This window comes from Cynocephalus volans, chromosome 9 (assembly GCF_027409185.1).
Source record: "Cynocephalus volans isolate mCynVol1 chromosome 9, mCynVol1.pri, whole genome shotgun sequence".
Lineage (NCBI taxonomy): Eukaryota > Metazoa > Chordata > Mammalia > Dermoptera > Cynocephalidae > Cynocephalus > Cynocephalus volans.
Genome location: NC_084468.1, coordinates 130,708,517 through 130,732,398, shown reverse-complemented (window position 1 = coordinate 130,732,398; position 23,882 = coordinate 130,708,517). Strand labels below are relative to the sequence as shown.

The following is a 23,882-nucleotide window of genomic DNA, read 5'->3' as shown; positions in this document are numbered from 1 at the left end:
CGGAATCCATGGTTTCTACAACAGTTGTAATCCAAGGTCAAAGTTGGGAGGATGTGCTGATTTCAGGAGAGAGAAAACTCTGTCTTTCCAGGAACTCCAGGACTGACAAATGCTCAGCCCATGTCTGGGTGGCCAGTTGAAGAGAGTCACCAATAACCAGTGCTGTGTTCAAGACCATAAACACAAAGACAGTAGCCCAGCCCCTATTCTGAGACATAGGGAAGCCTGCCAGGTGAAAAAAAAGAGAACATTATCCAGGAGGACCTATAAGGCATTCACCCGTGAGAAAAACGAACGGGTAGATAAGGGAGGAGAGTGAAACTGCACCCGTGACTGAAGTGACTCTGCAGGTCAGACCTGGAAGTCCCGTCACATCATCGTCATGTTTAATTGTATGCTTCAGTTGGCTGGGTGCAGGGCTACCATTCATGGGACAGGGAAAGAGGTGCATCTTTTGAAGACGAGAAATAGCTGTAAACCTAGGGTGTGGAGCTTTTACCTCCAGGTGGTGTCAGCAGGAAGTTGGCCATGGGGTCCAGTACCAGCAACACACCTGAAGGAAGAGTATGTTTTGGGGAGGCCCTGTGTCATCACAGGAACAAATATTCTTTTTAATGGATGGCTAGTAAGGAAGCCTATTGTATAAAGCCCAGCTTGAATTTTAATGTGAGATGAATGTTGAAATCAGTCAGTCATTACTCATTTTTTTATGAGTGTAATAACATACAGGATATGCACTTGTCAGTCAGTACATACGCCCTTTGGGTGTGGCAGGGTATTTGGCTATGCCGTGTGAATTGTAAACCTGTTAGGATTACATTAAACTTTGGATATTTCTCTAGTAGGTTGTGTTGCTTGTAAATTATGTTTGCAGTTTAAAAGTGTGGCACCAGTAATAAGACTTGGGCATCTAGGAAGCTAACTGTAAGTTTTAAATATATGAATAGGTCTATTCTCTTGTAACACTAATGACAATTCAGGGAATTTTGTATAGAACTCATCTGTCTGTAAAGCATGGGGGGAAAGTGAATGCTTCATGGAAAGGGAGTGGCTGGTTCTCAGCTCCAGCTGTTTATTCCCAAGGGGAGAAATCAGGCAAGTGTTGCCAGATTGAAAGATATTTTTTTAAAGAAACATCAGAAATGCACATTTTTGTGTGAGATACGCCAAATTTTGAAAGGCAAAAATGACTTTTTTTATTACAGTTAGCTCACTTTTCAGTTTATGACTTCTGCTATTAAGGAAACTAACTTCAGGAACATAATGAATTGGCATGCTTCTTATTTCAATTCTCGTTTGATTGTTTTTATATAATCTAGGGATTTCATTATCTTTCTGGCCTACTGCTCTTAACAACTTCCTTAGAGCAGACCTGTGTTCTCAACCAGGGGTGATTTTACCCCCAGGAGGAACATTTGGCAAAGTCTGGGAACATTTTTGATTGTCACATCTGGGGGTTGGGGAATTGCTACCATTTTCTATTGAGTAGAGGACCAGGGATAGTGCTTAAACATCCTACAATGCACAGGACAGTTCCTACAACAAAGAATTACCCAGCCCAAAATGTCAAAGTTGAGAAACCCTGGTACTGTATAGATGTGATTTTTAATGCCCATCTGTCCCTTCTTCTTTTCCTCCTTTTTTCCTTCCTTCAAACCATGTTTTCCCAATTTCTCTCTTTTTCTTCCTTTCTCTAATCTCATTCAGAACCTTCAGGTGAGTAGTTCTCAATTTCAAAGTGCAAGAAAAATTACATGAGGAGTTTGTTAAAAATGAGGAGAGCTCACAATCTTACCAACGGTGGTGGTCTGCTAACCAGCCAGCCACCGACAGACAGGTCATCCGACTTCGATAGCCTCTCCTGATAATTCTGAAGATACCATTTTTTTAAAAAGGTAGAATTACGTTTGGGTGGTATTGTGTTTACACCAAATTAAACAGGTATTACAGTGGTTTTCAGATGGCCTTGGGAGAGGTTTTTAGACTTCCCTCATAATTTTCATCAAATGCCTTCGAACCTTCCATGAATAAATATAAATAAATGTCTTATAGGACAAACGTGTTTTCACACATTTCTCTAAGCCCCTCCTACATAAAAATTCTGATGCTGACCTGGTGACAGGCCACTGAGCTTGAAATAATGAGGCTCAATGTGTATCACATGTCTACCAGCTGGAATCTTGGGCAAGCCAATTTATCTTTCTGGAACTTTATTTCCTCTGATTTAAAATGAGATTAAACTGGCTGTTTTGTGAGATCCCTTCAGGTACTAGAAGGCTATGCTTCTCTTAGGGTGCTCACAACTTGGGTGCTAAAACCTCAAATTGAAGATGGTTATATGGGGCAGGAGATCACAGCTTTTCTCTGCATTTCCCACCCCTTTCACAGGACAGGAAGGGTAAAGGACAAGGAGGACAAGGACATTCCCATAGTTCCACCCACAAAAAGGAACCCATGCTGCAGGATCTCACTCATGGATGTTTGTTGGGCCCTACCATTAGGGATATGGACTGCCTCTTTTCTGGATTCTTCTATCTGTGGTTCTTCTATAAAGCTAAAAAGCTAAAAGCCTATTTCTTTTTGGCTTTGTCCTTTTTTATTTCTCTTTAGACTCTCTCAAGGTTAGCAGTAGCAGGGCTGCCTGCTTGGTGGCAGCTGCCCAGCCAGAGAAGCCAGCAGCGGGCCCCCTGGCCACGGGGTTGCCAGCTCCTCTGCTACTGTACTTGGCTTGCTGCTTCTTGGAGGTTGCTTGACCTGTTTTTATCAGAATGAGGCTGTGATGAGCCTTAGCTGGAGCTGTTTTCTAGGTAGACTAGGCTAGTTCATTGGAGTTGGGGTAAAAACCTAACATTCTCTTTTTCTCTTAAAAGCTTTGCTAGAGAATGGTGGCTGTGGTCATCGCATTAAGAAATCTAGTTATAGAGGATCAGCAAAGCTTTCATTCATTTGTTTATTTGCTTCTTCCTTCCCTTGTTGAGTAAGCACTTATTTTATGCCTACTGTGTGCCATGCAGTAAGATACTTAGATAAGTTCTAAACATAATGATCAAGAAATCAAACAAATGTAGACTATATCATTATGCTTGGCATGGTCTCATGACCTTTATTCTCTAGAGTCACACCTGTGAAGGAAGAATACCTGAATCTAAAAGAGAATATCTAATCTTAACTGTGGGCCCCCCAAAATACTATTAAAAGATAGAAATTCCTAAAGGGAAGGTTATAGGCTTGTGTCGTCCCAATTCAAATATGGGAGTTAGAAATTATTGTGAGGATTGAAAATTGTGTTTTACATGGTATGTGACTTAGAACTACATCATCCATTCGAAAATCGTAGCATAAAATTGGCCTTAATCCAAGCCAGCAGTGAAGTACTGACTCTTACTCAAGAGCGCCACTCTGGGGCGACAGAGGGTCTTGTATTAACACTAACAAAACCATCAGTGAAATCCACCCATCAAGGACCCCTTCCCTTCTTCAGGGCTTCATATAGGAGTGTTAAAATTACCACATGCCAGCAGACTTTGTTTTAAATAAAGGGAAATCTACTTTTGGAACATAAGCAGAATGCTCATAAGGAAATGGCAAGCAATTTGAGAGAAGAAACAAAAACTATTTTATTTCTTTATTGTAAATGTGATGTTACTTTAAGAGTTACTGACAGTGATTTAAATTGCCTCTTCCTCCAAAAAACTTTCAGAAATCGCCCATTTATTTTTCCTGAACTACTTAATCATCCTCAGAAGTCCTCCTCAGGGCAGCTCACCTTCACAGCTTTGATGGAGAACAGCTGACTGTTTGCATCTAAGTCTGTGGTTCAGTCTCACATGTGAACAAATTATCCGGATTATATGGGCTCACGGAAAATAAAAAACTCGTTCACGTTTAACTTCTAAAAGTTTCTTTTCAATGAATTAGCATCTTATTTATTAAGAACGTCCCTAAATTCTTTCTTGGACTTTTTACTTGGGGGGTTGGGTATAGAGCTAAATGATACAAATACAAAGAACACTTCTGAAACTAGAATTGAAAGCATACTCTTTTAAAGAAGCTTTTGTTCAACCTGCTGTGCTGAATTAGGTTTTGAGAGAGTCACCAAAGTTCTGGAATTTACACTGTGGCAGAATACCAAATGGAAAAATAGAAGTTAGCCTTGTAAGCAGAGCTGGGCGGGGCAGGCCTGTGCATCTGCTCCACGCTGGTGTGGCTCTGCTCAGCACCGGGGTCCTCCGCAGTGCTGCGACCGACCAACACTAGGCATCGGCAGAGGGCCTCTCAGTGCTGCAGTGCTACCCAGTGTGTGCAAAGAAAACCTGGAATGAAAATTTGGGGAGCAACTGCAAGAGAATCACTTATGCAGAAGAAGCCATTTGGTTTGGCTCTGCTTTATCTGGGACTTTCCAGATCAATTCTGCCTGTATCCTGAAGAGATCTCATCCTAGAAAAATAACTTTTTTTTTTCCCAAGTACATGCATCATTAGCTATTATTAATTCTTAATTTAGACTCATTTTGATAATGTCAGTGGAATAAAATGTGGAACGATATTTATTTTAAAATGCGTAAAAGCTATAAACATTAACATTTGTTTTCTCTTTCCTCAGGCCTGTTTAACTTTTCGCCCCAACTTGAGTGGCATCCTGTTACCTCATTAATATGTATTTGTTATGCTCATCTTTTTTTCTATTAGTGTTAGCTTCAATCTGAAGACTTTTGAAAATGCTTCTTGACTTCTTTGCCTTGCATATGTAAAATATTCTTAATAATAGAGTGGTAGTACTCAGAAATGCAGACTATTTTCTATGTTATACCAATTGTGAAAAATATGTTTTTTGTGTCAGTTCACAGGATTATTATTTTCTGTTTGATTATCTGGCTTATCAGTTCTTTTTCTTACTAAGCAATTTTAATAATTTTTAATCAGCTATAATCTCAACATTGGTGGTCTTGAGTAAAACTTTTGAAACTAGTATATGAAAGTATGCAAAGGATTACTTACGATTGGATTAAAATTAAGGTGATATTTTTAGTGAAATATGCTGTTAAGTAATAGTCCTTGAAAAAAATAATTAAAATTATGATGATATGGCTCCAAGTGATTATTTTACAGAAAGAATATTGAACTGAGAGAAGAAATATTTTGAAGAAAATTAGTATTAGGGATAAAACTGTTTTCCCAGCCTGTATAATCTTTCATTCATCATAATAGTTTTTATTTCTTATGTACACAAATGATACTAATCATAAAAAAAATTCTGAAATTGAGTTTAGGCAACCAGTTGCCTTTGAAATCTTGGTACTTCCAAGTTCTAAGGTCACTGGGGACCAAGATGTGGGAACCATTGCACTAAAGCAGCAGCTGCCTAGAGGGAGAACAGAATAATGCAAACATACCTAAAAAGTGATGTGCAAAAACGTCATTATATTTTAAATGTTCTTTAAGCGCTTATTTAAGGAATCTTCTGCTGGAAATATTGTAAAGAAAAATATCATTATCTAGTGTAAACATCCGCCTCATGTAACATTTGGTAAACTCTTATTTTTCTATATCATATTTGCTTAAGGTAGATACTGTTGAGTTACCTGCGCGCTTGAGGAGGTATGCACGAGCCTTTCCTGTAGGTTTTCTCCCCAGAGTGCATTCCAGCATCTGAGTAGTTCTTTTTGGCCTGAGCCTGTTGAGGATTATGCTAGAATGTGGGCAGGCACAGTAAATTATGCGGGTGCTGTAGTCTATTTCCAGGTCACTGCCTTTTGTCTCTGTCTCATACCCTTGTTCACCCTGATGACCTTGTGAGAACATTAATGTTTCTTCATGAAACATTCTTAATGAGTCTATTTGTCTTGCATACCCAATGAGATCGTGCTTCGTGTAATAAATTCTCTGCTCAAACATATGCCAAGAAGGCAGCTCTTGCAGCTGTTAAAGATTTAACTTTCTGAGGGAGGGGTTTTTGCTGGGTGGTCACAGCTACTATAGTGCTATTTTTCTTAAGTGTATTCTAAAACTACTTAAAGATTTTTCTCTTTTGCTTATTTAGGTTTTTGTTTCGTTTTGTTTTATTTTGCATACACACATATATCAATCTTTAGCTTAGTTATCCCCAAAGAATAAGAATTTATAAAGCAGATCAGTAATCTGTATGTCTTAAAGAATGTTAATTTGATTTAAAAGGTATTTATTCAAAGAACTAATTGCAGTGCAGCTTAGGAACTTTATTTTATCAGAAGTAGTAAGTTCTGACCCCAGTAACTTCTATTTTTTATACAGACTGGTTTGATTTCTGCCTTCTTAGATTGCTCCTCCAAGTAGAGTTAAGACGTCATAACAAGGAGCAAAAGCAAAAAGCCTGGGTTACCTATAACAGCAATAGCCCCTGAGTACGCAGATGTCGACAATGCCGCTCAGGGAATTAGAAAACATCTTGTGTATGGTACAGGTTGTTATCTGCCTCCTATTTAAAAGACTAATCTCTGTCAACAGAGGTGCTCCAGTGATAACCTTATAGAGAATTTAGAAAGGTCATTTTGGCTCTAGATCCTCCTGTCATCCCTTTGACCTCCTGAGTAGATATCACCTGCAAATTAGCAGGGCTTCTCTATTGTAGTTTTTCATGTCATTACAATAAACCACTTCTTTCTTACTGTAACCACCACAGTAACTGTAAGCTCCATCCTTGTTACTCTGTACAAATCGTTTTACCCCTCTGGACAGTGGGGATAACACAGTACCTGCCTCATAGGGTCGATATTTTTTAAAGATGCCAGCTCGGTACCTAACATATAGACTCTCTATGAATGATAGCTCTTTACTATTTTCCCCACTTATTAAAATCATGTGGTCTCAGGGCTAGGAGAAACCAAAGAGGGCATTTTAAATACAGAACTGAGCAAACAGACCTGTACCTTATAGTGATAAAACTACTTTAAAAAGGGGGAGGAGAGATAGGAGGGATAGGTGGGAAAGGGAGCACGGAGGACTTTGTGGGGTTTTTTGTTTGTTTGCTTTCTCTTTTTTCTCCAGTGGCACTGGATGTTCTTTCAAGTCTGCATTCTGAGATCACAGCGTTTGCCCTTTGTGCAGACTTTGGAAAAATATTTCTAAAATTATCTCTTATCACACTTGTAAGTGTGAGGGATTTATTTCTGTTTTTCAGAAAAATATGAATCAGAGAAGTTCCTTTCAGACAAATGTAAGGCTGGAATGTACGTTGCAGGATCTTATTTACTCCGTTGCAGGGCCGCCAGAGCTGATGACTCATTTAATCACTTTCTTCTACTTTAGGGTAGAACTGCCCCCAGGCAGGCAGGATACCTGCCTACCTATTACTTTAGAGTTTTTAGAGAAGAATATTACATGTTCTTGCTAGTAGTGCATTCCAGGCTCTCTCCATAACACATTCCAGAATGCTCGGAGGAAATTCTCCTAATGTCTAATCTAAATCCCTTCTCCTGCCCTTTTAACCCTTTATATCTTACCTTGACCTCAATGGAAATAGAAAATGGATGCTCACTATGATTTGGCAAATGTCTCTTTAAGTTTTCAAAACTGCTATTGGGCATCTCCTAGCCCTCAACCTCTAGAATAAGTCAATCCCAGTCTTCTTCTACCTTTTTCCTTTCATAAGCATGTTTTGTCCAGGGCTTTGACGGTGGAGGATTTGCCATTTGTTGGTCCCTTCTGATACTTCCTTTAGGTAGGACTTGTCACCGATAATAAACCCCTGTCCACCCGACCCTGGCTATGAGACGTGGGCCCCTCACTGCTCCCCGCTGCCTGTGACTCTTCAGAAGTGGAGCCAGAGCAAGCTTCAGAATTACAGTGCAGGCCTAGCCCCTGCCACTCAGTCGGTGGTGGTCTGTCTTGTTTTCATTCAAAACCAGCCAAGGTTTCAGTGGAATAAAGCTCCGGAACCCTTCTTCATCGCCCAGAAGTGACCCCCAAGAGGCTATTTCTCTGACACCCTGAGTTCCCTCTTCTGAGCTTCTTGCTTGGCTTTAATGCAGTCCCCAGCCTGGCCAGACCTCGAAGACGTGTTGTCGTCTCACCTTTAAAACTCTGGCCCAAGACGGAATCCTCCCTGTACCAGTCCTCTTGGACACACAATCAAGTCTGACTGGCATTAAAAGGAAAAAAAGGAATGAAAAACATTTGTTAAGTATTAGAGGAGGAAAAAAGAATTTAATTGCCAAAAATACAAATGCCATGAAAATACTCATGTGCACCTTCCATCCAGCCTTAGCAGTACCTCCCAGGCAGCTCCCGGTCTTACCCCTTTCTGACTCCCTGTCTGGCCCCAGCTGGGAAGGTGTCCTATTTCTGTCATGGGGGAGTCATCTTCCAGAGCCTTGTTACTGTCTCTGTAAAGTCGGGAACTCCTGTTCTGACTCCCTCTGATTCCCTTGAGCCTCTCTGCTCAGTTCTGGTCTGAGAGACTCTCCTTCTAGGGGGATCAGTGGTGCTTGAATTTGGGTGGTTCCCCATACAGGAAAGTGGCCCAGTCCACATGGGCCCTCAGTGCAATCCAAATCACACCAAAACCAAACCAGGACATGGTGAGAATTATCACAGAGGGGACAGGAAGGTGTGAGCTCCTGTGAAGAGGGAAAACACCTTCTCTCTGCCATTGTCTTCCTCTCCAAATATATCGTCAGTTCCACCCAAAACTTATCACAGCCTGCTTTATAAATCTGATTTCTTTATTATGTATTGATTCAACTTCCTTGAGGTTGTAATCTCTTGTCGGGGCTCAGATCTCGTCAGTCAATATTGCATTGCTCACAAACAGGGTACTTCCTGTACATTGGTTGGATATTAGTTATTTGCTAAGTAATTGATAAACCTATTTTATTTCAACAAGAGTAACAAAGTTATATTTATTATAGGAATAGATAAAGATATCTATGGATAGCTTTATACACATATTAAAGTTTAATATATGGAGATCCACTAATTTGAAATATCTTTCAAAGTGGTCAAAGATTGGGTGTGTGTCTGCCTTAGCATGTTTTCTGTGCTAATAAAATTAATAATGCACGTTAATTTGTTAAATTATATAGGTTAATCTGAGAATATTTAAAGATACTTTTAAAATCACCCTGTTTTCAACTTCATTAACCACTCCAGGAGTGTTTATAAACAAATGAAATGCCACTTTCTCATGATCTGTTGACGAGCTCATTATTTATTCATGGAAGAAACTGGCCCTTGGACCCTCACCCCAGTTCTATTACCTTGAGAACCACCGAATGCTCTTTTTCCTATTAGTACAAATTAGGGTGGTTTTGCTGCACAACCACTTAAACTTGTAGAAAGATGACATTTCTTCCTTTGGTTTCACACACAAAAATACTTAGTTGTCCCGTCTCTCAGAGTATTCCTCCTCTGGTAGTAGAAAGGCAAAGAGAAGTCATGCAAATGAAGAGGAGGAGGAAAATAGGAGAGCGCAGTTGGGGACACTGCTGAAATGGATCCCCCGCATGTGAGGGTGACGAAAGAAATGGTCTGCTAAAGAAAGGATAGTAGGGGCTGTGGTGGTAGCGAACGCCGTAATTGTCCTGTGTGCTGTAGTTACATTTGGCCTATGAACAGAAAAATATGTATTTTGATATAACCCCAGTATATCCTATCTAATATTTACTGCCAAGACCTAACATTTCGAGACATGGCATGAACTATTTCCAAAATGACAGAATTCTCACTTTAATTTTTTTTCTAGTGAAATGTTGTGATTGAAAAAATTTTGTATTCCTCTGTGTATGTCTTTTATTTTACACCAGAAGAAAAAAATGAGAAAAAAAACTGTCCTGATTACCATTTCTAATGAAAACACAGTGAGAACCCTGTTTATCTCAGCATCGTAGCACTGTGGGATGCCACGGTACCATTCCTAGCTAGCCATCACTCAGCCACACCAGTGGTTTGTCAGAAGGGTGTGTAGCCGGTCATATCAGCCTCAGGAGGTGGAGCAAACCAGGAAGGAAATCTTGCCATGCCATGTTTCAAGGCCTCTGTGAATCTTGCAATCCTATTGGAAAATTTTCACAATTTTTATAGGGTCCCACCAAGATGCTGCCTCCTTGCTGTTTGGCATATTACTCAGGATGGGAAGCAGGGCCGCCTTATTGCCAGCTCCTAGGGGAACAATTCACAGAGAATCTATGGAGTTCTGTCTCCCTTTAGTGCCAGGAAAGTGGCTGCCAAGATGCTGCTAGTAATTAAGAATTTGGCAGCCAAGGGCAGCAGCCACTAAGCACATCCCAGTTGCTATAACGTCCAGGTAGAACAAGCGAAACACCTCTTTTAAGGGAGCTTAAATGGGACTGGTAAACACTTATAGTCACATTAATGCACCCTACACACACACAGCTACTGTTGCTGGCAGCTGAGAAATGGAGTGTGGCTCTAGCCTCCTGGGAGCCAGAGATCCCCAAGCCCAATGGCCATTAATTGAATAATCCGTTGTCAGTTTAGTAAGGTGCTAAATAGAGATAAGACCCAAAATTTATGTTCACGGATGCTTTGGATAATGGAAACATGCTCATTAAGTGTCGTTAGCCAAAACTGCATAATTAGCAAACATCTTAATTGTACACTTGGATTTGAAGCTTGTGCTAATCTTAAAGTATGGAATAATACAAATTAGATAAAAAGAAAAGGATTAGAAAAGAAAATGCATAGCATAGAGAGGTTGAGAGTGTGAGCTTCACGTTATGGCTGTATTCCAGTCCTCGCCTGGTGTTTGCTACTAGCTCTGCAACTTTGAAAAAGTACTTAGGATCTCTGTGCTTCACTATCTTCACTGGAAAAATGGAAATAATAGTAGTGCCTTATCATGGCATCATGGTGAGCACTGGGGTGCTCAAAACATGTAAAAAGCACTTCAAACTGTGCTTAGAACGTAAGTGCTAAGTAAATTTAGCTTATTGTTACTTTAGATGTGGCATTTTAAGAGGAATAACACCACAAATGGACCATTACACAGCAGACATTTTGGAAAGAAATAATAATTCAGAAATTTTATCTTAAAATCTCAGAAGCTTGCCTTCATTTCCCACAGGGAAATTAATTAGTCCATCATATATGTAATAGTTTCTTAAAATTTATTAAAATTTTTAAATGAAATATATTTTTTCAACAAACATTTATTGAGTACCCATAACTACCATGGGAAGTGATATGGTGTTATAGGAATACATAAGACATTATTACCAACGTTGAGGAACTTAAATTTTAGAATATGCCATGTATAGAACAGTAAAATTTTTAAGCATCTTAGAAAATGTGACTTTGACTAATATAAGCATAATTAATTATGTAAACATACTCCCTGTGCTTTTAGAATAGACATTGGGTAAATACAATTAGCTGAAAAATCTACATACTGAAGATTTTTATCTTGAGCTATTTAAGTAAATATAGATTATTACTCAATTCCAAGCGTCCCACATATACTCACAAAATTATAGCATAAAGTTAAATGTAACTGAAATACTCAACGTGATGTTGATAATCTTCTCGGTAAGTTTATGCTACAGACCACAGCCTTGTGTGTAAGTGCTAGAGAAAATATTGAGTATTCTTCTTCATGATATTTCATAGCATTGACCTTAAATCAGCCATGAGAATAAACACAGCATTACAGGACTAGACCCTAAAGCAAATATGAATTTTATCATTAATTTGTGAGCAAATACCACTTTTAATAAAATTTGAAAATATCACCCTTGGTTGTTTCTAGTCAAATTATGGTTATCATTAGATGTAGCCTCATAAAGGATGAGAACCTTTTAATGAACTAGACTGTCTTTAATATTTTTAAGATTACGGAAAAGAATGGAAGTAACGTTGAAATACTAGTTCAGATGTTAATAATAATCTCCTCTGTGAGATAAGAGAGGGAAACACTATCATCCCCATTTCTCAGATGAATCAGTTGAGGCTTGAGAAGAGTTTATGCGACACAGAAACAGTTCAGGTATCCAATTGCCCAGAGACCAAATAATGCTATTGAGGATTTTCTCAAGCTTCTGTAGAGTCATCAATTGAATAGCATTTTGGATTATCTAGATGTGTGGTTCTTTTCTTCTCCTTCTCTGTTTTGTCTAGATTTTGAGGCACTTTACTGATTATTTTTTGTTTGTTCGTTCACTCATTCATCTGTCAGAAGCATCTTGGTTACCTACTGTCGCTCAGCACTACAGTGTAGTGTTTTGTCAGCCGCTTCCAGTAGCATACATGAAGATGACACATCTGCTTTTCATTGACACGGTTCTGAAAATCAGATTTTTCTGCCTCAAGTCTTTTACTGTAGGAGACAGACCATCAATGAATGATTGAAATTTTTAAATTGTCTAATTCATCTTTTAAGTCTAGTTCCAATATTTAATGACCGTGTAGCAGATATATCTGTTGCTGAGTGGCCGCTTATCTTTTATCTGAATTTTAAGTTTTTCTGTGATGAATGTGATATTAGTGGCTGCAATTGTAAACATGAACAGGTATTTTTTCAAATCAAGTTAATTGGTGTGGCATAGCCCTGTTTTATGTTAAATTCTTATCCTGTAATTTCCCCTTGTATGTTAGGATTGAATAGCAAGTGTCTAGTTCTTCAAGAATTTTAAAATAAATTGAAAACCGTGTAATTGCAAAGTAAGTAATCACCACTTAAGCTCAATTTGGCACTTCCGAGCTTTCTTTTCTTTTCATCCGTTCACTCATTCATCTGTCTTCCAAATAATCTGTCCATCTACCCTTGTACCTCCCATCATATTAACATATGAAGTAATTTATCCTTCCTCTGAACCCTGTCTCTATTTAATTACATATACTAGCTGAATGACCTTGGACAGATTTCTTAACCTCTCTGGTCTCAGTTTCCTCATTCTAAAATGAGAATCATAATAGTACCTACTTATAAAATTGTTAAATTGGCTAATTTAGAACAGTTCTTGGTATTAGTAAGAATTCAAGGAATTTTAGCTCATTTTTTATCATTTTTATCATGGTACCTTTCTCTATCTGCACTATAATACAGTTTTGCAATACATTTCTTAGTTCCTTCCCCACTAGGATGAACATCTATTGAGGACAGGGTAAGGACAGGGATCATACTAAAGATATTAGCTTGGTTTCTAATATCTTGCATATAAGAGACAAGTGGTGAAGATTTACAGCATGAATGAAAGGTGGGAGGAATTTGTTTTCCTAATATCCACAGTAATAGCAATTGGGCTTTGTATATTTTCTCTTAGTAGAATACTTAAAAGGTAATGTTCTTATTGGTATAACAAGACTTCTTTAGAGGAAAAGTATGCTTTAACCAATATAAGTCAATGTTCAGTTATAATTTACCTTATGAAGTATATTCCAAACATAATTTTAATTTGGCCCATCATTTATGATTTTCTTACAGCTCGAAAGTCAAAGAAGTTGGGAAAGTTGAAAGGGATTCACGAGGAACAGCCACAGCAGCAGCAGCCACCACCTCCACCTCCACCACCCCAAAGCCCCGAGGAAGGGACAACATACATCGCTCCCGCAAAAGAGCCCTCAGTCAACAGTGCACTGGTTCCTCAGCTCTCCACAATTTCACGAGCACTCACACCTTCCCCTGCTATGATCCTTGAAAACATTGAACCTGAAATTGTGTATGCAGGCTATGACAGCTCAAAACCAGATACAGCCGAAAATCTGCTCTCCACTCTAAACCGCTTAGCAGGCAAACAGATGATTCAAGTTGTGAAGTGGGCAAAGGTACTTCCAGGTAGGATTGCCTCTCCTTTCACCTTTGCATCCTGAACTAAACAAGTCAGGGCAGCAGACTTTGTCCCCTCCAACAGTGCAACTGGAGTGAGCTTTCTATTAAAGCCTGATAGCAACTTTTTACATTGACATCAAGTTAATCGAGTGTGTGGGAACAGTCTGGTTAATGGGCTCGTTTCTTCTGAGAATGTGGAGGTTAAGGATTCTGTTGTTAAAATAAGATACATTTCTTATGTTGATGATTGAAATGGAAAATTTCATCCCCAGAATATTAATAAGGTAAAATACATTCTGTTCATGAAAGCACAAACCAAGCCCATTATGAATATCTCATAATGAGGGCTAATCTAAGCATAGACCAAGTAAGCCAAGGCCTATTAAGTAAGTTGTAAGAGACCTGAAAGACTTTTCTGTCCAAAAAAAGTACCACCTTACTCCCAGCACCCTTCAAATTGTTCTTGAAATTCCTACTTTAGTCATTCTTTATGCTATAGGGTTTTATTAATAAGGCCCCCAATAATCTGAAGAAAAATCACTTAGAATTGCTATCAATCATGTTGTCCTAGTTCATTTCTCTACAAGTAAAGCAGTTTCTTAGATTACCTATGGTCAGGCTAGCAGCCATAAGAAAAAAAGACTGGGGAAAGCTCCAGCAATTGAATCTTTGAAGAGGAGTTTGCCTGGGTAAAATTCTGTAGATGGAAGAATAACTTGATGACACTGGGAATAGAGGGTGAGAAAAGGAAGAAGAGAAGGGCTTGAGGCCCCAAAAGGAAGGCTGTTAGAGAGGGGAGGACCAAGTGCCAAGGATGCTTGTTCTGCTACAGAACTTTGTCAAAGTCTGATATTATCCCAGACTGTGGGAAGCAAGGAATCATCTTTTTTTAAGCACCACAAACTCAAGAGAACTAAAATCTTCCACCGTGATTGCAGATATGCGGGTGTTGACAATTCTTAAATACCCTTTATTGTAGTGTTATTAATTGTGGGTGGGATGAAGCAAGTTTTATAGGTTAATACAAATTCTTTCAGTCTGACCAAGGGTTTTAGGCTGCATCTACACTGAACCTCACTGAACTCTCCAGTTTTAGTTTGTACTGGCAGTTCACACTCATTAGGTATTTAGGGTGAATTTGAAATAAAATATTGGAAAGGGCTGGGCCTGTGGTGAGTGCTCCATAAATGACTGTTGAATTGATTTGAGTCTGTTAGAGAAAGGTGGCTGTTTGGGGTTGACTTAAGAAGCTTCTTCCTGGAATGTACTTAAATGCTAAGTGTATTTCTTTGATTAATTGTTCTGTTCTTCAGGATTTAAAAACATGCCTCTTGAGGACCAAATTACCCTAATCCAGTATTCTTGGATGTGTCTATCATCATTTGCCTTGAGCTGGAGATCGTACAAACATACGAACAGCCAATTTCTCTATTTTGCACCAGACCTAGTCTTTAATGAGTGAGTACCTTATTAATTAGCCTTTATAAAATAAACTGCAGAGTTATTCGTTATGCTTTTTTATAATTTCTAAACAGATGTACATTTGTGAAAGAATCTATTGATGCTGGCATTTTTTAAGATCTAAAAATGCCTAGATTTTTGAGAACTTAAAAATTGCTTTTTACAAAATTATAATGTACACTTCTGAGTATATATAAATCCTACATAATTGTGGAAATCGTCCCAAAGGAAAGATGATCCAATTGGCTCTATAGACTTGACTGGTATGAAGCCACAATTAATAGAAAACAGTCTCTTTGGTATCTACTCCAATTGGGAAGACTATCTAATTTCTAGGAAATGTGATTGTATAAAGTGCCAGTTTTTACGAGCATCATATAATGGTTCTTTTGTTAGCAGTATACAGCTGCTCAATGTGTTTTCATGACAATCATAATTACCCTTCTTTGCAATCATAAAAGAAGCCAAAATGTTATTCTGTAGTGAAACGTTTTTAGTTTTATGATGCATTTTAAAAGATTGAAAGAATTGTAATAGATTTTCTTTAGCCGTGAATTCTTTCCTATTTTAAGTTTACGTTTTAATACTGTTTGCATTCCACATTAGAATATTTCATTTTTGTTTATATCCAGCGGTACTTCTTTATAATTGTTGGGTCAAGAAATACTTAAAAGAGATCATTGGAATTATGATAGTAACCACAGCCATATTCTAACAGAGGGCTCTCTCTAGAGATATGAAAATAGGTGTATCAGTAGGAAAGGAGGCAGATGAGAAATAGATTGATGATAAAAGGAAAAAAAGCAATGCAAAAGATTAAAAGTAGACACATAGTGCCAGCACACCTAAATAGTTCTAGTAGTAACTTACCTAAGAATATCAGTTCACCCAAATAGAGTGAGTCACAGACAATTTTATTCCAAAGATAATTTAGGAACATCAGTTGTTGGTTCTCAAGGTGGCCCCTCTTTCAGCAATCAGAGAGAAAGAATGGTTGTAGTACTGCATAAATTTTCACTAAAAATGAAGAAAAGCCAAACTAACCTGCACATTTTAATTTACTTGTTTTCTTCCATAATCAGCTTATATTATTAAATAGCAAGCCCATTTTTAAATGCATGCTATGAACCAAAAGAAAAAGTATATTAAGGAGGGCTCTTTAATATACTTTAAGCAGTATTTAAGAAGAAGCGTGGTTAATCAGAATCTCTATTAGTACTATCAGTGTATAGGTTTTGTTTTTACAGAAATTAAAATAATCTATTCAATCTTATTTAGTACATCTATTAATTTTCGTCATAGAATATATAACATAAAATTTGCCATTTTTTAAGTGGACAATTCAGTGGCATTAATTACGTTCACATTCTTGTCCAGCCATAACCCCTGTCATAGTCAGTACTTTTTATCATCACAGCCAGAAACTGAACCCATTCCATGATGACTTCACATTCTCCCCTCCCCCAAGCCCCTGGTAACCTCTAGTCTGTTAATTTGCCTATTCTAGATATGTCATATAAGTGCAATTATACAACACTTGTCCTTTTGTGTCTGGCTTATTTCACTTAGCCTGTTTTCAGTATTCATCCGTATTGTAGCATGTATCAGAATTCCATTCCTTTTTAAGGCTGAATAATATTCCACTGTATGTATATAGAATCAGTCCTCATTATTTGCAGATTCCATATTTACAAATTTGCCATACTAGCTACATTTATTTGTAACCTCAAAGTCAATAGTCACAGCATTTTCACAGTCATTCACAGATGTGTGCAGAGCAGCAAAACATTTGAATTGCCTCTGGGCAATTCCAGCTGAGATCAGCCCAGAGGACATTCTGTGTTCTTGCTTCAGCTGTCATACTGTGAACAAGTGTCCTTCTCACAGTCTATTTCGTGCACGTTTTTTGCACCTTTTGTGCTTTTTGTTGGTGATTTTGTTGTTTTAAAAGATTTTGTTGTTTCAAGCACATTGCAAAGTGCTGGCTAGTGTTCCTAAGCTCAGGAAGGCTGTGATTTGCCTTTCAGAGAAAATATGTGTTAATAAGCTTCATAAGTAATAGTGCAGTCGGCTGTGAGTTCAATGTTAAGGAAACGGCAATATGCATTAAATTATCTTTAAATAGAGACACATAAAACAAGATTATGTATAGATCAGTTGATGAAAATGTTGTGCCAGAGGCTTGAAGAACCATAATCCTATATTTCCCCTACGAGGAGGGGTTCAATATTTGCTAATTCAGTATTTGCTGTGACTTTATACAACATAACTGTAGCAAATAAAGAGAATTGACCACATTTTGTTTATCAAGTCATTCGTTGATGAACAACTTGGGTTGTTTCCACCTTGACTGTTGTGAGTAATGCTGCTAGGGACGTGTGTGTACGAATGTCTCTTTGAGACCCTGCTTTCAGTTCTTTTGGGTATATCCCTAGGAGTGAAATCACTGGGGTGTATGGTAACTCTACATTTAACTTTTTGAAGAACCGCCAAAGTGTTTTCTACAGCAGTTGTACCATTTTACATTCCCACCAGCAAGGTACAGCGTTCTGATTTCTCCACATCCTCTCCAACACTTTAAAAAAAAAAAAAACCATTCTAGTAAGTGTGAGGTGGTATCTCATTAGGTATTGATTTGCATTTCCCTGATGCTAGTGATGTGAGGCATCTTTTCATATGCTTATTGGCCATTTGTATATCTTCTTTGGAAAAATGGCCTTTCACATTTTTGGCCCATTTTTAAATTGGATTGTCTTTCTTTTTGTTGTTGAATTGTAGGAGTTCTTTATATATTCTGAATAGTAAACTCTTCTCAGTTATATGATTTGTAAATATTTTCCCCCCGTAATTTTTAATTAAAATTTTTAATTTTAATGAAGTCAAACTACTTTTTCTTTTGTGTCACCTATTAATAATGTTATCACCTATTAATTTTTAATTGTATATAAACATCTGAATGTAAAGGGTTCCAAACAAAGTACAGAATTGTAAGAATCTCTTTTAACAAATAAAACTTAAGGTATTTAACAAATACCTTATATCTGAAGCCTAAGAAAATTAATGTCATTAAAGGATTTGGGAAATAAATAAGAAATAAGCCAAAAAAAAAAAGCCACATAAGCTTTGTGTTCATTTGTCTGTTCTAGAAAATATTGATACAGATAAAATAGAAACAACAAAGAATAACTGCTTTGTAATATTGTAAGTAATTGAATGTTATATTATTATTAGAATAAAAATTTTGTTCTCTGTATTTAAAACTTTTTGACCTCAACCTAGATTTCTGTAAGTTTTCTCTCAACTGGAAATAACAGGGCAGAGCTGTGTTTTTCATGGGGGACAAGGATACTACTCCCAGGAAACAATTGTAAATAACTTAAAGCCTTCTGGTCAAATCACATCAACAAATAGAGCTTGATGTGGTAGCTCTATCACAGGGCACTGCGATAGACCCTCTTTTTAGGGAAAGCGTTAAATTATGCAGAGTGGCTGATATATTCATACACACACTTCATCATGCATTTTTTCAAGGAATATTTGTTAACTGCTATCAATATTCAAAGCAGTGGTCTTAGAATAGTGAGCGGGGGAAAGACATAGTCCCTGTCTCATGGAACATACAGTCTAATTGGGGAGGCCAAAAATAATCCGAGTCCTTCAAGTAAAATATAATTGTGGTAAGTATTGAAAGGAAAAGTGCTTTCAGAGCAGTTAATGGGATGGATTGATCTAGTCAAGAAAGGCTTCCCTAGGAATGATTAAGCCAGCGTATACCAGGTGAAGGAAGTATAGGAGGAAAATTGATCTAGGCTGATTATTGGTAAGGGCTGGAGGGGAGAGGAAAGTAGGTGTCTGGAAAGATTTCCAAGCCTCTGCCTTAAGTGCCAGGAAGGATTTGGGATGAAGACCACTAACAAGGGGAGAAGACCAGGGCTGGGTAGGGCAGGGGAAGGGAAAGCATGAAGCCAGCTCTAAACATGTTAGGATCGAAAAATTATCAAAGATATTAAATAGGCAGTTATTTATACAGGTCAGAAGCTTAAAGAGATGTCCCAGCTGGAGATATAAATTTTGAACTCATTTTGGAGGGGGCAGTTCCAGGAAGAAAGAGTCTCGTGTTTTAGGGATCCCCAAGGAAAGAGAGGGCTTCAAGAAGGAAGACGCAATTACCAATGTTAGATGCTGTCACGATCCCAGTGAGATGTGAGCTACAAGTCGAAGTGGGTCTCACCCATTGCCTGCCAGCACCTTACAGTTCATGTTTTCTGACCCATCCCTATGACTTCCCCTGAGCTGGGGTCTGTACTTCTACACCCTTCCACCCAAGTGAAGGAAGCAATCTGGCATTTTGTGTAAAGGAGTAACGATGCCATTCAGTTGAGGGGAGAGCGTGCCAATGTGGGCCTCCCGTGCCCTCCCACTAGCCCCCAGCTGTCTCATGCCACCTCTAATCCAGCCTTGCCAGCTCCTTTTTAGGGTCTGAATCCCTCCCTCCTTTCACTGGTACCTCCTCGTTGAAGTCACAGACTCTGTCTTAATCACTTTTTGGATTTCCAGCACCTGGCATTGTCCCTGAGGCATAGTAGGTACTTCATAAATATTTGCTGAATAAATGAATCACTGAACAAATGAACCAAGCAATCAGTCTGGAAGGGGCTAAGTTAGCATGTCTAGTTATGAGGATGAAGTTTATGATAAAGAAGTGTGATATGAGGATGCATGGTTTTCATGAACAGAGGCGTGGCTTTATTGAAAACAGAGAAACAAAACTTTAACAGTTGATCATTTGTGTTTGCATTCAACTGTGAAACTCATCTGAAAGTTCCCAAAGATCTTATCCTTCAGCTGTGTGTTAACATGATTGGAGATGGAGAAAAGGTGGGAAGTAAGGAATAATAAAGGAAACATTCTTTCCAATTTTTTTATTAAACATTGGGATGAAGATAAGTTAATACTTCAAATTAACATAGAACTTTTCATATTATAAACTCAAAACTTTTCAAATATGTATTAAATGATTAATTATTCAGTTTTACCTTGAAACACCTTCATATATTGCTACAGATCATTGCAAGTGTTCAAATTTTTTATCAATTCAATACACATATTATAACTCTCACTTAAGCCTGTAATGCAGTTTTTTCAAAAAAATTTTTTTAATTACTAAAGTGAAGGTTCAGTGATACACTCTCTTTTAAGTCTTGGCCAATGTTTAAAATTTAAAGTTTATTAAAGGCATGTTTATACTGTCTCAAGTAGTAGCCTAATAAAAAATGATTTGGGGGCAATCTTTCACTGTCTTTTATTATTTTGGTTCAGAGCCTGTTGGTAGGAGGGAGGGAGAGATGGAGTCTTAGTGCCACTTCCTGAGCCCCTGTGTGTGAGTTCTCTGCACCTCCGCGGGGAAAGGGCTCCGCTCAGCTAATTCGCGGAGGCCGGTGACTTCAGCCCACACTACCCCCCGTCTTCAGCGCTGGGTGTGCGGTGGCAGCTCCACTGGAAAAGCAGACGGCGCAGTTATCAGTTATTTCATGTCAGGTTCCGTGGAGTGCTCTGTGTCCCTGCTGTGTTCTGGGTTGCTGGATCAGTGTGCTGACACCGTCCAGTTGTCCTCCAGTGGCCCACAGTCCCCGTGTCCCTCTGCTGACAGTGCAGTGAGGTCCCTCTGCACCTAAGTTCCGAACTCCAGGAGGCCCAGCTTACAAATTGTTCCAGTGGTCCTGGGAGTCATCACATGGCAGGCCCCGCCCTCCCCTCCCATGACAGAGGGACTGATGTTCTTGAGCCACTAGAGGTGACTTCTGTGCTTGGACCCTTGCACCAACAGGGTTAGGGCTGATGACGGATGAGGGTCAGGAGTTCTGGTGAGAGGGCCCAGGGCAAGCTGGATGAACCTGGCTCAGCTTCCCCTTCACCGGCTCCTTTTGTTTTCCCTCCTCCACCCTAGCCCACGTCCCTTTCTACTACTTACAAATTAGGCTTTCTTACCTCCCCGTGGCTCGCTGGGAAGCTGTTCGGTGAAGTTTCTGTGGTTTCCAGTGTCTGGACTTCCTCCCCTCCCCATTTTCTCCTTCCCTCCTCTCTGTCCTCCTTCCCCATCCTTCCTTCCTTTTTTCCTTCTCTCTTCCTCCCTCCCTCTCTCCCTCCTTCTTTCTCTCTCTCTCTCTCTCATACACAGACACACACACACACACACACACACACACACACACACACACACACACACCCCTACACCTACACCACTTTCTGTCACTGAAAAATCAGCAACCTTCTGAGATTTCCATTGCTTTTTTACTCTTGGGTAGGTATGAGGAAATAAACTTTAAAAGAAAAAAAAGTTTTCCCTCTGCGCCTTCTTCTTCTGTTGGAGCCTATGAAAACCCAGGCCCTGCACCAGCAGCTGGAGGGCCAGGGTCAACAGCAGATGGTTGGATGGTTTTGCTTGTTGGACAGGCAGGAGTAGTAGCTCCCCGTCTAGGTGGCGCCTGCGTGGCCCATTCACTGTCATGCCCACCGCTGCCTGCTGTTTTGCACCTGGCCGTCTTCACTCTTCCCTGGCCCTTGGAGAGGGTCAAGTTGGAGACTCCTGAGTAAAGAAAAAACGTCATAAGTCAAAGATAGTCCATTGTCTGCGAAGGGCAGAAGCATTGTCAAATGGAATTATCTTTCTTTTGCACAAAGGTGGTATGTATTAGTCTATCTCTGTTGCTTATAACAAAATACCTGAAACTGGCTAATTTATAAAGAAACAGTATTTATTGTGTACAGTGTTGGAGGCTGGGAAGTCCAAAGTCCAGGGAATACATCTGCTGATGTGGCTCCACAGCAATGCAGGGTGTCACATGGTGGAAATGGTGGAGCAGAAAGAGAGACTAACCTCCTCATTCACTCTCCTTTTAAAGCCACCAGAACCACTCCCATTATTCCAAGAATGGACCGATCCATTGAGGGTACAGTCCTAACAATCCAATCACCTTTCAATTACCATAATAGCGTTTCCCACTCTCTTAACACTGTCAGTGAAGGTTAAGTTTCTTATACATGGATTTGGGGGACATAGTTCAGTCCACTGCCTGGTGTATAGAGATCACTTGCCACCTGAAGACTAGGAATACAACAGTGAATGCAACAAAATTCCCTTCCTTCATGGAGCTCCCACTGTAGTGGTGGGTGGCTGGGGTAGTGGGAAAAATGACGTATGCATGGTGAAGAAATCCTACCTGCAGAATCGCTAGAGAATGTGGCTCAGATCACATACCATCATCCTTGTGTACAACAACACAGATCTGGTACTGAAAGTAGTAGGATGGAGTTGATGAATGTATGAATCCTTCAGAGGGTTCACTAGTGCCCTTGGTTAGCCTCCTTGACCTTCTTTTGGTGCTTTGAGGATCCAAGCTCTTCTTGGCTCTGGTCCTTGCCACTTGCTATTCACTCTGTGCAGGAGGATGTGCTTTCTCACCTCCTTGTCTCAGCTCAAAATATTCCTTCTGCAGACAGATGTTCCCTAACCACCAGATATAGACTAGACCCCTCTACCCATTCTTTCCCTGTTTCTCACATGCTTATTTTCTTCACAGTAGGTCTCCTGCCCGTATAAGGTAGGTTCTGGAAGGGCAGCAACCTGCCCTATCTGGTTTACCTTTTCATTGCCAGCATCTAGAATACTGTCTGGCATTAGTAAGTGCCCAATGAATGAATTAATTTTAAAATGCTGTTCATTATTTCCTGCTGCTTCTCTACATAAACTCTGCGCCAGCCAAATTAACCTTTCTCTTCCCGTAGTCCTGTCTTCCCACTGCTGTCTCTTTGGGCCTAACATTTCCCTTCTCCCTCCCTCAGGCCCAGCCCAAAGGGTACTTCCTCTGTGATGATTTGTCTTTCCATTAAAGGGTGACATCAAGAGGGACGTTTTCCCCCCAAATTCTTTCCAGCAACTTTTTTCTATATCAATCATTAGGTGCTTTTGTATTCTTTATATATTTATCCTCCAGATACACTGTAAACTCCTAAAGTACAGGAAATGTACTTGTTAAAATTATCCATAGTTTCTAACAAAATACTTTATACATAATTGGCACTCGGCAACTATTTTTGGTTTGTTAATGAGTACTCTTTCTGGCCCAAGGGTCAGAAGCAAGATTCCTGATGTGGTTTACCTTATAATGCTTTTCATCCTCAGCATATTAACTTAATGAAAATGATTCCTTTTTGTATACGTTAAAATTTTACTTCAAGAATACTGCTATATGTTAATACTTCCTACATGATGCTTCTTGTAGTGTACTTGAGAAATTTCCTAAGGAGTTAATGAAGCTGGGTAATTGCCAGTACAGTATGAAATTAAAGGGAAACAGATATGAGACTGCAAATGGAATGAACTGTTTAAGCTATATATAGTATGTTTGGATCAAAATAGAGCAATAAGGATGCAAGAGACATAGCCAAGCTTTACTCTGGCTAACTAGAGGGAGCTATTTTTCATTTAGTCAAAAACAGTTTAAGATCGTATGTTAACTTTAAAAGGCTTTGTGTGGTGGATATTAGCATATTGCTTTTTATTACAGTTGTTGAGTTTAAGGGCTGTGGTCCCTGCAGCTAAAAATACTTTTCAATGTAAAAACAATCACTGGAGTAAATTTGTTTATTGCAAATTTTACAG

The 23,882-nt window shown here is 39.1% G+C and overlaps 1 protein-coding gene across 5 annotated transcripts in view; it reads left to right on the top strand.

Annotated features, from left to right (window-relative positions):
- Nucleotides 1-23,882, top strand: part of NR3C2 (nuclear receptor subfamily 3 group C member 2) — a 318,859-nt gene that overhangs the window by 250,349 nt on the left and 44,628 nt on the right. For all 5 annotated transcript variants that reach the window (XM_063107704.1, XM_063107708.1, XM_063107706.1 and 2 more), the window contains exons 5-6: nucleotides 13,415-13,765; nucleotides 15,073-15,217. In XM_063107704.1, coding sequence (XP_062963774.1) covers nucleotides 13,415-13,765; nucleotides 15,073-15,217 — 496 coding nt within the window. The remainder of the gene's footprint in view (nucleotides 1-13,414; nucleotides 13,766-15,072; nucleotides 15,218-23,882) is intronic.